General features: G+C 38.8%; 1 protein-coding gene across 4 annotated transcripts in view; it reads right to left on the bottom strand.

The window, feature by feature from the left end:
- Window positions 1–15,685, bottom strand: part of ephb2b (eph receptor B2b) — a 122,525-nt gene that overhangs the window by 69,863 nt on the left and 36,977 nt on the right. For all 4 annotated transcript variants that reach the window (XM_003447681.5, XM_005469639.4, XM_005469637.4 and 1 more), the window contains exon 2: window positions 6,369–6,448. In XM_003447681.5, coding sequence (XP_003447729.2) covers window positions 6,369–6,448 — 80 coding nt within the window. The remainder of the gene's footprint in view (window positions 1–6,368; window positions 6,449–15,685) is intronic.

The raw sequence follows: 15,685 nt of genomic DNA, 5'->3' as shown, positions 1-15,685 counted from the left end.
GTGAACGCTTTGGTGTTTAGTGTTGTATTTTGTGATTCTTTAGATGTGTTTGTGCATGTATGTGTGTGTATTTATTTGTTTCATGTGAAGCACTTTGGTCAACTTTGTTATTTTTAACTTTTCTTTATCAATAAATGTGGATTGGAAAGGAAATAAAAACAGCTACACTAACACAAAAGCACACAAAACAAAATAACTCAAAAATATTGCTTAGTGCTAATGTTGCCATTTACTTTCAAAATCAGCCTCGTGACTAAACTGCTTCCAAAGATTTCCACAAAAACACGAGTGTTATGTCATCTGTTATATTTCTCTAGTAGGACTACTATGCTCGTACAATATATTCAAACTGCATGTAATGCATTCAAGTTGGCAGAAAGTTTTCCTCTGGATCTGTGCAAATGGAGAAACTTTACCAGCATGCAGACAGTCAGTACATTTGTTGGCTACGAATAGTCTACCACAAACACACTCTTTGGGACTGCTGTTGATGCAGTCAGATTTCTGATAGATGGTTCTGCTTGGAAAGCACAATTTGAAGATTGTTGATTGTCATTACAATCATTCGAAGCTGTGCGAATGTCTTTAAAACTGTTATCTTGGCGACCAGATGAAAAATCAAAAATGACTGCATCTATTACTGCACCGAACAGCAAGGTCATGCATAACTTGAGAGATTATTTCACACCTTTCATATGCTATCTGCACATCTTCATTGATTAAAAGCATGCCATTTGATCATAGATATTTACTGGCAAACCAATAAATAAAATACATTATAGATAAGTGTTGAGCTGCAAAACAGACATGCAGAAGTAAACAGCTTGTTTAACAACCCCAAAACTGGTGAGAATAGTGACACATCACTGACGAACGTACTGTCAGAACTCTCAAACATTTAACAGTTTCATAGGTTGACATAACATCTACTGTCTGTTTATAGCATCTTGTCATTACGATGTTTGAATTAAACTGATTTAGTTTCACAGTCCTGAGCCACATAACACATCACTGCTCTATCACTGACAGAAGTAAATAAATTATTCACACAAACATGGAGAAAGAGACCCAGTGGAAAACTCCCGGGGCATAGTCGAGCCATTTGCAGTTGTGGGAAATCTGTCAGAGCAAGAGTGGCTTCCCTAGAGGGACACAGGACAAATGACACCCACTCTCTGCATTCAATTACTACAAGAGAGGCCATGGGAGCCAAATCCTGCAGGAGACTGGGCTTCACCGAGAGGAGAGACTCACCCACACACAGACATAAGTAGAACTGTCTGCTGCAGTCAACTCTAATCACCACTGTCCATTACTAATGCACAACATGTGAAAGTAGGGGAACAACTCCATCTTTTACCCCAATTCCACAAAGTTATACGTGGATTACGTTAGCATATTTCTATACATAACTCCAAAATTTCACAGACTTAATTGTGAATTACAACAAATCGCTGGTCACTGTAAACTCCAGCATCCCTGTGTTTTACAAATTGTCGTTTATGTTTAGAAAAAGCATGCCTTGTTGGTTTACCACACAATTACACGTAAGCAGCCACATTCATATTTCCAAAGGAATTCTTAGTTATCTTTGATAAATTACAAGGAAACAAATTTCTTTTACAAACATTTTGCAACATGTGCTGCATATTGTCTTTCTGGAAAAGTGTGCATTGCGGTGTGTCCCTAAATGACACGAGATATATCCTGGTACAGCACCACATTATGACACATACATAATGATAACCTAACCCACAGAGTACCTAATTATGCTCTCTGCCGACGCAGGAGACCTCAGTTTTTCTTCCACAGTAGCTGTGTGTGAGCCATGCAGCCATAAGTCTATTTCTAAATGACTACTGTTGTTAGTACTTCAGCGTGGCAATGAAGAGGTCAGGAGGTCTGACCTGATGTTCACACATCTCTCAGCTCCACTTGAGAGGAAAACCATTGACCACTTAACCCTGCTCTGCTAGTGCTGTTTTTCATAGCTGATTTTCATTAGGTCAAGCTCTCTGTTTAACTTTAGATAAAACACAGCCACATCAGTTTCTTTGTAGCACATCTTTGAAGCTGTTTATCCTAATAATGTGTTCTTGAAGTGCATAAGTAAGGTGTAAACTTGTTGAAACAGTGCTACACATTTACATATTACCATTACTTTTGTCAGTTTCCTTGTGGCCATCTTCACAAAAGCTGCCCAAAGACACAGTTTAAGTACTGTACACCGAGTGCAGGAGTTTCATGTGTGGGTGTGCTTAGGCATGGGAAATGCATTTTACTGCCAGAATGTGAGAACTTTTTATTAGGAGATACTTCCTCAACACTTCCTAAATGCCCCTAGCTAAACTTTGGTTTGGTAAATATTATATTGATTCTTAGTGTTTTTGACATTACTATCAAGAATAATGTGGCTGTCTTGCTTGTCTGGCTCAGGCACAATATACTGTTTGACTGTCATTTTCCATAATTAAAAAGGAGAGCTGCCTGGCAATACACAGAGCAAGCTATAAAACTTGATTTACACATCCTGAAGTGTAATATTGTTTCATATAAATCACTTCCAAAGACCCACTGTGGGATGACGATTTTGTGGCTTCATTTGAACCAATTTTTTAAAATAATAATTTGACAGACATTATTCAAGTATCCTGTAAAATAAGATAAGAATAACAACAACTGCCATAACATTTCTGACTTTCAGTAACATCATACTATTTCTTGTTTGCATTGCCATTGTTGTAACATATCACATGCCATGTTAGGATATAGAGTATTTCATGAAGCTACAGAGAGCAGTGAAAGCCAACTGCTGGTGCGGCACTCTGCTGGATGTTACTGATCCACTAACTAAGCCTGTGAAGCCATGCATATATATGTGTAAGACAATAGCTTCTGTAAAGCACCTCTTGCTGTTATACTGAGAGGGGGGAGTAAGCTCTGTTTCCACACCTGTTGCCCTGGCCCCTAAGGGACAGGCTATCTCCATTGCCCTCATTCTTTGCTTTCCAACAGCCCAGGCTTTGGCCAAGCTCAGCCACATCATCATAAAGCCTTAGTGCCCACACTGATAAGGCCAAGCTATACCTGATTAAATCCAGGGGTTTAAGGACTTTAGATTTCATTGCACTCCCAATGTGGAACTTTTCCAAAAGAAGCAAGAACTGATTTGGGAAAATAAGAGCCCAAACTAAAAAAAAAAAAAAAAAAGGAGAGAGAAAAGTCCTTATCCTTTTCATAAAACTGAATATGATTTGGAAAAGAAAATAACCACAAAATCAGGCAGTACACCACATTTAACTGGAAGACATATGATTATTGAAGAGCTTAGAGGTCTTTAGTTTGATGTTTAGACTCTAGTTTTACTTATTTTGGCAAGCATGAGCATTTTAACTGCATGCACAAAGTTTACAACGGTGACCTTTTCATGTTTCTTTAAATATTCAACTTCTTAGTCTAGAGTTTCCACTTAATATGAAATCTCATTATTAAAAAAATGGTGAATGAATGTTTTGCTGAATCAAACATTTTGCAAAGATGAAAGAAAAATGTGATGTAAACTGTCTTTGGAGTTTGCATTAGCTTGCTCTCTGCAGATTGGATGCAGAGCTGGCAAGAGAAAAGGAGACCGGGGATCTTCATGTTTTGGTATTGATTGTAAAAATTAGCATGGGAAGAGACAATGTGCCCTCAGGTTGGTAGAGATGAAGCAGTCCTAAATTTTTTACCGTAGAGCTTTGAAGTTGTATCATGGAACTGCTGACAGTCAGCTCTCATCGCTGCATTTTCTTTAACTTTTTTTTTTTTCTGTGCAAACAGACACAGCGTGATGGAGTATAATTCGAACCATCTTTAATACAAACCACAGAAGCATAAATAATTGAATAAAATCGGCAGAGGTTTTTTGAAATGCACCAGCAAATAAGCCTACAATGTTTTTCTCTCTCTTTTGGATCCATTCTAGGAAGGCAAAATTCTGTGGTGGAGAAAAAAGTGGAGGAGACTCTGGTTTTGGCTGCTTGAAGTGGGCCTGGCTCGCATGTGGCTTGGAGGAACCAACGCGCTGGCAAACCATGTGGAAATACTGTGCATCAAACACCAACAAGGCTCATAACACATTGCTTCCAGTCTGGCATTAGAACACACATATTTAGCTTTAAATGAACATACTTCACCCATAAAGTGCTTGCCTTGAACCAGAAAGTTCAGATGAGGCTAAAATGTACAACATCTTAAAAAAAAAGTAAGAAAAAAAAGCTGCATCATTCTCAGACTCAGTCTGCCAGAACATCTAAAACCTGCCTATTGTTTTTCTGTCATCATTCTTAACCTGCTCTCCTCTCCCTAGTGCTGATTGGCTGCAAAGATTGACCTGCATGCATAAAAAGCCAGAGAAGACCACGGGGTCAGAACTCTCTCTCATTCTCTGTTCCCCTCATCTCTCTATCAGCACCAGGATTATTCCTCAGTTGTTTTTTTGTTGCTTATTTATAATTTTGTTTATTAATGAGTTGAGTTGGAGGTCCCGTTTTCAGTTTTGGTTTTATTAATTTACTTTACTAATGTTAACTACGGGGACAAGCCTGAATCTAAATAGTCGTGTTGTTGGTTTTGTTTGTTTTAGCGGGGGTTCCCTTCTCCCTTATTTGTTTTCCATGTTTGTAAGAAATTAGTTTGTACAGCAGTGATGGGACATCTTGTATGTTTGTTTCTTTTTGAGCCATGGATTTCTGGACCCTAATATATTTGAGTGCTTGTGCTACTTTTGTCTCCCTGTTTCACTGATAACATTCATTGTAACCTATCGTTGCATCAGTGAAGCTTCTGCATCTGGTACTTTGTGTGTATTTGCAACACTCTGGCTTGGTTAATATTTTCTCTCCGCCTGTTACTTTTGAATGACTACAGGATTTATGTGAATTATTGATGTTAATTCAGCGATTTATTTACAGACTTTACTGAAGTTGTATTTTTCTTTTCAGCTAATTGATGCCCTCAGAGCCTTCAGCTTTCAGACTGGAAACATACATCCTCTCCACTTTGAGCTTTAAGATTCAAAACGTTCCTTTTGATAAAGCTCATATGCTTTTGGCAAGATCAGGTGACCCTGATCCCTTAGTTATGGTAGTATCGGCTCAGACTGTTGTGGGACTTATGAGACACTGAGCATTTCTTCTCTGCTTACCTCTTTCACTTCCAAGGTGTTAAATAACACCGCAGCACGTCATTAAATTTTGTCTTCTCTTTCTCCCACAGTTTGCGTTTTGTCCTGTCTCCCTATGTCTCCCTATTCCTTTTTCTCTTCTTTTTCTCCTCACCCCCCAACTAGTTGTAGCAGATGGCTGCCCCTCCCTGAGCCGGGTTCTGCCAGTTTTTCACAAAATGCTTGCTCGTAGAGGATTGTCCGATTGTTAGGACTTTCTCTCGAAAACTGTAGGGCAGTATAAACCATCTTCAGGTAATTATTGTTGTGATTTGACACTATATTAATAGATCTGAACTGAATTCATCTGAACCTAATTTTTAGCTCATGGCTAGTTGAGGAAGTTTCTTGTCCCCTACATTTTGTTGCATTTTTTATGTCTGAGCTGTGTTTTTAACAAAGAAATGTGGTTTCATTTAGAGGGCTTTGCAGTTTTGCCGAGCCTTGATAAATTTAATCACTGCATTAACGATCCTTTGTTGGCTATTGCTGCTTGTTTTTCTGTCCCTGTTCAAAGAATCTAAAAAGAAAGCAATCAAATCTGAACTACGGACTGCTATGTTATGAATATTTAAATGCTAGGATAAAAATGTACAAAGAACACCACAAGTGTGTGGAGTTTGTTATTTCTAAATTCAAGTGATTTCCCGCTCTGCAGAGCAGGCAGGCTCAGTGGTTGATCTTTGGCCTTAGAGTGAGAAACAAAAACACTGACTACCATCATAAAAAAAAGCTTTCATGGGAGAGTGAGCAAATAAGCAAAATTAAAAGCATTTAAACAATTAACCTTATCGACTTTTAAAGAAAGGATAGGGGCACTAAGTACAACGGAGGCTATTACAGGTTAATCATGGAACGGCTGGGAGGGAAGCTCTATTTAATAAAGAACTAGGACGATTCCTTGTTCTGTTTTTTTTCCTCTTTCTTGATTTAAACACTGCTGTCAGACTGCAAACTTTTCTATTTACTACTTTTAAAAAAAAGTGCTACATGACACAATCTGTGGCATTGAGATAATTGTAATGTTGTGACTGCTATTTCAATGTAAATATGTGACCAAAAACTACATTAAAAAAAATCTATACCACACTTATAAATACTTAAATAATAGCTTAAACTAAATCTTCACTGTCAGAAGTGGCACAAAGTAAAAGCAGGCACTTACACTGTTGTCACTTGACCCTGACACAGGGTAGACAGTCCAGCCGAGCTCTGCCGTGGCTGTGGTGGAGTCCATGAGTGTCTCTGTGGAGAGCCATAAGAAGAGATGGCAGACACATAATATTACTGTGGTTGAATATGAACTGCTTGAGTCAGACAAACATTTTCAGGGGAAGTCTACACTATGAAATGTCAAAGTGTTGTAATGTCTACTGAAACATCTGAATATTTCTTTATATTATAAATGACGGTTTTAAATGTGCTGGAAAAAAAGGGGGGTGGGGTGGGGGGGTATGTTAAAAACTCATTCCAGATTAAAATCAACATAATTGTAAAGAAATTCTAACACTATATTCTTAGACTAACTGCACTTTAATTTTAGATTACCATCTACAAAGACATCAGAGACAACAAGAGTAATATTGGGGAAAAAAACAACAACAGTTGATTCAACAGCTTGATATCAGTGAGCAACAATTTTATTGTTTGTTTTTGAATGTTTTCTGTTCTCATTCTCATTTGTCTAGTCAATAAAAAGAGCACTAGTTACATTGCTATAACAGCTGTGGTATTATTTGTATGACTTTATAGAAAGAATAGAGCTTAGAATAACAAAAAAATAATATAATAGAATCTCCATGACATAGAATAGAGGCTACACCCTATACTGCACTGTATATGAGGGAGAGAAACAACTCTGGTAATTGGGGTCAAACAGAAATGTGCCTCCTATCTGTCATGAGGTCATCTGTGCCACACATTCCTCCAGCCTGAACCAACTGTCTGTCATATGCTTACTGAGCCATTGGCACAGTCGCCTCCTTTGCTCCTTTTCCTTAATCTCTGTACCCATGCCCTCACGCCTGCTTTTCCACCACTTCCTCTCACTTGTGCCACACACTTTAACAGAGGGCAGGTCTAATGAATTTCTTCAGCTCATTATGCCTGTGTCTGTCTTGTAGACTAGTGTTGAACTGCAGCAGATGGAGAGACCATTCATCAGGTTCAAGGCGTCAGCTGCAAGTCCAAAATGCCACAGAGGGATTTAGAAGCCCCCTTGACAAACACGGCTACTAAGCTTAACATAAGTCACAGCCAGTGATTGTTATGCAGGGCCAGCAGACAAATGCATGCGGTGGCTCTTCATTATCATTGTTGAATGGACTGATGGACTAGGTGCTAACAGTGTGGGTTAATTAAAAGTAGAGTCAAGGTTAGATAAAATATGTTTTTTTTTTTATTAATTTATTTATTTTCTGCAAGTAATAAGTGAATGAAATCAAAGCCAGCGAGGATCTCTGTCTCACAGGACTTTGTTCAGCCCTGTGCATACTCTGAACAAAATCTGTAGCAGCCTGCAAGAAATGTTAGAGATTTAAAGTTGTTTCATAACCCTGGATTTTCTCTGATTTTTATTCCAGCAAAGGCAGCAGCTTTTAATTAACAGGTTCCACACACGCTGGTTTATTCAGGGCCTTGTGCTGACTTTCAGCATCGCACCAGCAGTCAGAAGACATAATACCAGATTTCGCATCCTATTCAGTTATCACAAAGTCTAAATCTTATAATTAGGCAGATAAGACTGCAATTGAGCATCTATTGATAACCTTGTGTGTGACTCAGAGCTGAGGAGTCTACATGGGTGTTAGGGAGTGAAATGGTAATTATCCCCCATAATGATAACGATAATTAGTGGAAAGTAAAGTGAGAATAATGAACCCCCTCTGTGGTGGTTAGGGAGTGTTGTGGGCGAACAAGGAGGAAATTTCCCCAGGAATCTAACACTCCATCCTCTTCTTTCTCTTCTTCTTGTTTTTTCCCTCTCTCCCTCCATTTGTTGCTTTTGGGTATCCCTCCCTTCACACTACCGCTTCATTCTTTCTCCAATCTCTTTCTCTTCCTTCTCTCATAGCACACCTCCTCTCAACCAATTCTTCTCTCCTTATGCTCAGTCTCTCCAGCTATCAGCAGCCCACATGCTGGAAAAGTAGAACCTCTCCCTGAAAGACTGATCACTTTTCTTCCTCCTGCTGTCTACACTTCAGTCCGCGGCAGCCACACCGATTCATTACCTCCCGTGGAGCAGAGCAGCACATAGCTCACCACTGTCAGCCACTGCCTCGTTTTCAGTGTGAACCCCCGGCTGTGGCAGAGCATGGCTGCTCAGCACGACCCTTTGGCTATTAATCAAAAAGAGGACATGGTACAGAGGTTCTCATCTAAATCCAGCAACAGGAATCACTTATTTTGGTTTGTTCTTGTGGGCAGTTGTTTACAGTGTGAGGATTTGAATTCTGACACTCATGGGAATAGCACTGACGTATTGATATCAAGCTACCGCTGGTTCGTCTGGTTGTTATGATCAGCACCATTGGGGTTGTTTCCAGGCTCAGAATGGGCAAGTTTCTGGGGGTCATTTATGTAAATGTAAGTGGTCCACATACAGTTAAGGCTTATTTACAGACAGGCTTTGTTTTGGATTTTACTGCCACTTTTAAATAGTTAAAATAACAAAAAAGAAAAGAAAGAAAAATGACCATTAATAAAACTTGTTGGCTAAAATCTCAAAAATTCTTCTATGGAGAGAAAAAAAAAAGCCTGCTATGAATGAAGAGGTGCAGGCATATGATCACTGTCAACAAACCATAAAAAAAAAAAAAACAGATCAGAGAAAAGTATATAATCAGGTACAATCAATCAGAACAAGTTTTATTAAAGGCCTTTAATTAGATGATTTAAATGATGATTTAAAATGTCTAACAGACCTCACAAGACTTCCATTAGGCCTTTAATAGAAAAAACAGATTAATAACACATGGTGCTCACGTTACACTGCAAGTCTAAATTACCTGTCTGTCAACTAACTCAATTACAGGATATCAATCAAGGTATATTTGAAACATATGTGTTAAATAATGACTATGATAAAGACTTTTAATAAAGCATTTCTCTTTGCTGTATCTGACTGAAGAATATTTCCTGTTCTGTGACAAATGTTATCAACTTTAAAAGCACCCCAATGTGGGCTTATTAAACATTAAAAGTGACTGAGTACTTGGTGTGTACATTTTTTTTTCAAATGAAGAAATAAAAACTTTTTTAGACATGCGTTTTGTAATTGAGAATATTTTTTTGAAATGATAGAAATGTACTTATCTAGAGCTGCATATTCCCCCCCCCCCCCCTTCCCCCTAATCGCTCTCTTAACTTAAATAGTCATTAAAACATTGTAGATTTCCCCCCCCCGAAAGTCTTCCAGATGATCTCTTCATTACCAAAGAAGTTGGCATTTTGCAATATATCCCCCTAACACTGGAAACTGTGTAATGGATTTTTCCAACACCAGAATCTGTTGTTCAGAAGGACACACGCAGCGCTCTAAGATCTGATGACAAACTGCAGCCTCTCAATTTCCCACTTACAGCAGAGAGTGTCTTTGTATTGTTTGTGCGGCAGCTGAGGGATGCAGCTTGTGGGAAAATGGACACTGTGTTGGCGGTCGAAAACAGCAACGATATTTCTCTCGACAAAGAAATGCTTTCAAATATGAAGCATTAATGAGCAAACCTTTCTTATATCACAGACAGCAGTAACAATTTGACAGTAAATAATTAAATGTTGGATGTCCCCCCCCCCCATTTCAAACCTGATACCCTTGACTTTGGAGGGTACTATGAATATGCAATGAGACCTAGGAATCTAAGAAAAGCCTACTAGGCTGAGAGTGCTTCCTCCAACACTTCCTGAGACTAAGGAGAGAGTTTAGTGCTGATCTGAGAGAGAGCTCTCCAGTGAGAGGCTGTCTGAAGTGACAGGCGGGGGGAGTGGAGGGGGGGCAGCGGTACTATAACAACACTCTTCTTCTCTAAGAGGGGTCAACGCTGCATCTCAGCTTTCTAAAGAAAGCAGCAGCATTTTCAATGAGGGATACAGAGAAGAGCTGTTCACAGAAAAGACATTTCAGCTGAAACAACCATAGCGAGAAAGAAAATAAACATTTTGAACATGCAAATGTGTGCTGAAAACTTCAGACTGAAAGGAATCTAGTGTGTACACTATTGTGTTCAAGCACTAATGAATGAGAGGAATAAATGATATCATTGATAGGTGCTGTGTAAAATCTTTTCATGCATTATTCTTTCTTTCTGCAGAAGTTGTGGTCCTGGTATTTCCTTTCCCCCTTTTTCACAACATTTGCAGTCGGTTTGTACTACTGGGTGACCACTCGTGATTTGGCCAAAGGGCTTAGAAATCAGTTTTTGATAGATAGAAAACCAATTAGTTAGAGGAGACAGACAGAATCCCGCAATCTGAGTGATAGATGGCTCTCCTGCCAAAGTTAATCTTTAAACTAAACCTGTACACCTTTTCCCAGGACAGGTAACACAAAGAGCACAGCTTTTCGAATAGAAAGCAATCTCCTGGCTTTCAATCACATATGAGTACATAGTGTACATGCTGTTACACGCTCATGTGTAATTATATAGTGAGATATTTCTCCTTCACTTTCTTTTTGCAGCATGAAGAACCCAATTGACAAATTGCTTTGCAGCTTATTGCATCACTGTTGAAAGAAAAATCCTGCATATAAATTACTCTGACATGGTAGCTTTAAACAGAATCAAAGAGAACATACAGATTTTTTTTCCTCCAAACAAACTAGCCTATATTTAGACCCTTTAGGTTTAATGAGAGTATTTTGAAGATGCAATTGACCTCTAAAAACAGCATGAAGCAGCTTAGAAGCATGACTTCTTTTTATCTTTCTCGCCACCAGAACTGTAGCCTCTGCTTTGAATGGAACAAATCCCTCAACACTCACTTCAGCATCGGCATAAACCGCATATGGCTCTTTCCGTCGCTGTGATAATGTCATCTAACAGAGCTAAAAAGCAGCTAAACATTCTCCTCATAAAATCCAAGCTGTGTAAAGTTCAGTTTAACCACTGTTGAATTCTGCATGTGTATCACGTTCTACTACACTGAACACCTGAAACCACAATATTTAATGGCAAATGTGGGAAGATTGTAGTATGCAGTGCAGTTGTAGAGTAACATGAGCAAGCTGTTCCTTGTACTAAAAACAGAATCCTATAGAGTGGACCCAGCACGGAAATCTGCCCAGATTAAGGAGAAAGGGAATGATATACCCCTGAGGGAGCCACTGCTAGTGCAGAGACATGATTCATAGCTTTAATGATGGACAAGGCTACTGTATGGCCTGTTGGAAATAATAACAGTCTGTTTCATTTAGAAGTAGGAAGTGGATGGAGCCCCTGGTCTAGAGCAACTTAGCTCAACTCATCTGTCAGCACAAGCTGGGCCCATTAAAGGTACTGTAGAGCTCCCACCACTGTCACAGAACAGCTTATCCCTGTGTGTTAAATGAATTTTTAATCCCACTTTTACAATGAAACAGGCTTTGTGGACCATGCGCTATGGACCCAAACACCAGAAATACAGTTTTTCTTTCTCAAGGTGTCCAAGGCAGACTGGCATACAGCACTGGGTGTACAGGTGTGTCAGTAGTGAGGCATCACATCAGAGAGATTTATAGCGTGTGTAGATTACTAATGAGTTCCAGAAGTATTCAGAATTGAGATGATGGTGTAGGTGTGTTAGGAAAGACTATACACTGTATATATAAGATAGACACCATTAACCATGTTAATGCTTGTAAGGTTAGCTATACAACATTCAAAAATTGTATGGCTCTAAAGCCTACACATCTGCTAATTAGTGACATGTAACAGCATAATAAAACACGAGTTTTTCTCAACAGAAGTGAAGCTCCAACTTTTCAAATGCTCTACTATATAGCAAGCTATACTATTTATCAGGTAATTTTATTTAAAACATTTTCAAAAGGCACTAACAGCACAAACATGACAGAAGGATTCAGTTCAGTAACTTTAATTAGCAGAAACAAGGCCTACCAGACACAGATCAGTTAAAGTTCCCCAATAATGTGCTACACTAGTTGCTACACAAAGCATCCATGGCCCAAACCAGTGTCCAGTGAGTTCTTTAAAAGAGAAAAAAAAAACTAAAAGAAAAAAAAAAAAAAAAAACTATCCATAGGGGCTAAACCCCATTATTTGTGATAGGCTGTAAAGAGTATTTTTCATATGATGGACACTTTAACACGGGATTGCCTTTATTTTGGAGCCAGCCTCAAGTGGTCATTAGAGGAACTACAGGTTTATGCTCTTCTGCTTTGGCTTCATTTTTCAGCCTTGGGTAGGACTCAAAATTCAGCCCCACTTCATCAAGGATGCAGAGTGTTGGGTTTTCCGAGGCAGAGAAAGATGAGGGAGGAAGCTGGGCAGTTGATTTTGGCAGAGTATGGTGCAGAGTGAAATATAGTACAACACTGACAACACGGACACACAGAAAGTAGAGCACTCTCACAGCACTAATGGTTGACAGAATGATACAGCATGGCATTCCCAGGAGGCCTCAAGCAGGATGTACGACAGTAATCCCTACACAGCCAAGCTGTGTTATCAGTCAATGTAACTTAACTTGTCAGCAATACCATGGGACAACAGCCAAAAAACAAATGTAAGAGATGCAAAAACTGTGACTTGACGTATGTCAGGTTCTCAAACGGCCTGCCATTAACAAACTTAGCATCTCATGGGTTCTTTTAATTTTTGTGATGACAGAAGACAGTTTAAGGTCGTTTGCATTGTAGATGTAAAAACACCCAGGTACTCTTTGGGTTGCTGTATCTCCCTACACAGTTTGTATTTTCTTATTTTGTCAATGCATTTTGCTTATTTAAGGTAAACAAGCAGAGTAGCATGGAAACATAACTAAATTGCCTTTTATGGGCCTGCGTATAAAAACGACTATAGTATAGGTATAATAAGCATGTAACTTTTATGTTAGTAGGCTTGCAGGTTTCTATAGTTTATAGATATATAGTAAATGTTTCTTTTTGTTGGCTAGGTAGTAAAAGAAGTCTTATATTCACAGAAAAACTTTCCAAACTAGTCAGACGTTGAGAAAAGTACAGGGCGTTTTTTGTAATCATTTAACAACTGCCACCACCCCATATTACCTTTGACTACAATACTACTGTCGTGCCAGTCATGCGAAAGTGCAGATTTTTTTAGAAGATATGTTTTTGCTATCAGTGACACCTGTAGGGCCGCATCATTAAGGACGTTTTACCCTTAAAATAGTTCAGTTAGATGACACCATATTTCACGGCAGAGACACGTCAATCTAAGCAATAAACTGTGAGCGGGAACAGTCACCTGGCCTCACATAAGCCGTCTGAAAGAAACCTGGCTAATAACACACGCTTGAGGATTTATTAGTACGCCTTCCATATTTCCCAAAAAATGCCTGACACTCCAACAAGACCTGTTTAAACAATCAGTACATTTCAAATTTTGCAGTGGAAAATTCTGTAAAAGTGGTTCCGCAGTTTTATAAGCAGCAGCTGAAGTGAACATGTGTATGACTCAAAAAGAGGCCATACTAGTGACATTCCTCTAACCATCCAATCATTGTAAGTGTTGCATGAGCACTCTGGTGTTCATCTATGAGTGTGGTTGAAATACCTGCAGCAAAGTTAGACAGGGATGCACAAATCACCTTTCATCAAAGTGACAGCTTTTCAGAAACCACTACTAATTGACTTGATGGAAATAATCACCACCAGCCTCCCACACCTTGCCTACAAGCCATTAGTCAAAAGCAGATGATTAAAAACGTACAATGCTCACGGAAAAACAAGTTTTCTCTCTTTCTCCTTTCTTTTTTGATCTTCCTAGAGGCCTTTTAGGAGCTGTGTGACCACGATATGCTTGTATTAGTCCAAAAGATGAAATGTTCCCCCTAGCTTAAAATATACTCAGAGTGTGGGAGCAAAGGGACCAATTTCCCCTCCTAATTTGCCCTACATGAGATGAGATCTGTGGTAGTCAAGGGACCAGCTATCTCCATGCCAACCAGTTTGATTGGCAGCTCTGGCAAAAATGAGGAAAATATGATGCAAGAAAAAGTGCTTTGGAGATTTAATACGAGGAGAATCCCCCAGAGTTCAACTCTGGGTTGAAAAGAAAGTGTATGTCTAGGTATGTTTGTGTAAAAGAAGAGGTAGGTACCTCTTTTTATTGTGCTGGCCTGTCCTTGCTTGGCTGATAAAAAGGATTCTACTATATATTACGAGCCAAGTCAAGTCATTAAAGTCTGACAAACAAATTTAGTTTACAACCTATTCTACATTCTTTTAAAGACTGTCGTCCTTTGAAAGTTGCTTTAAAACCGGTTGTAAATTCCTGTGCATGGGCACTGGATCTTTATCATTTGAGGTTTGTTGATTAGGTTCCTTTAAGTTTCAGAGCTGGATTTTCGCCAAAGACTAATTAGCTTCATTGAAAAATACATTTGACAGTTTTTACAGTCACATTGAAGGCTCCACTAAGATAGTCCCAACAAAAATGAACCTATAAAATGAACAGGATTGACTGATACCAGATTGATAAATATTTAATAGGAATACAGTAAAGAATGCTGTACAGTACCATTATGTGCATTACAAAATGTGCAAGACAGTGGCTTCGGTTTATGGTACTTACAAGTAAATATTTCTCTCCAGTAATCTTTCTTATATCTCTATGCTTAAGACAGTTTTTAAGGATCTAGTTTGAATTATGACTTTTTTTCAGCAACATTAAGCCCTAATCAAGACATATCAAGACAGCTCCACAAATGACAGTAAGAATCTGCAGTAGGATCTGCAGCTCTCATATACTGAAGTGTATCTCAAAAACAACTCAGATTTTTTTTTAAACACCCTAATTTGATTTCTGGGTCAAGTACTGGGGGAAAAAGCAAAAAGACCCCTAAGACTTTGTTGTGTTTAATGATAAATGCGGCTCATCTGGAGCTGTAAATGTTTCACAAAACCTAAATAAATGAGTAGCTTTTCCTTGGTGCAAAACAGTATTTGTCACAGGCTAAGTTGTGATTACAAGCAATCAAGGGCGCAAACAGGAACCTTCATCTGTGAAGAAGTTAGATACAAAATAAAGCAGTAACATTTAATAATTTAAAAATCAACTACACCAAGAGAGTCTGAAAACAGAGCAAAACGTTGAAGTCGTTTAAGAAATATACCGGTACCTGGTTTCTGTGCTTCACCTGTGATAGCTCATGAACTGTCTGCTATTGAATAACCAAGGGCACTGGTTGCAAGATGTGGCCTTGCTCTATCTACACAAGGACTCTAATATGCTCCCTGTATGACACATCCATGTTCATCAACAGCAACTCTATTTATCATCTAATCTTTTTAAATTGTGT

Source organism: Oreochromis niloticus, linkage group LG5 (genome assembly GCF_001858045.2).
Source record: "Oreochromis niloticus isolate F11D_XX linkage group LG5, O_niloticus_UMD_NMBU, whole genome shotgun sequence".
NCBI classification, from domain to species: domain Eukaryota; kingdom Metazoa; phylum Chordata; class Actinopteri; order Cichliformes; family Cichlidae; genus Oreochromis; species Oreochromis niloticus.
This window is presented reverse-complemented; position numbering and strand designations above follow the sequence as displayed.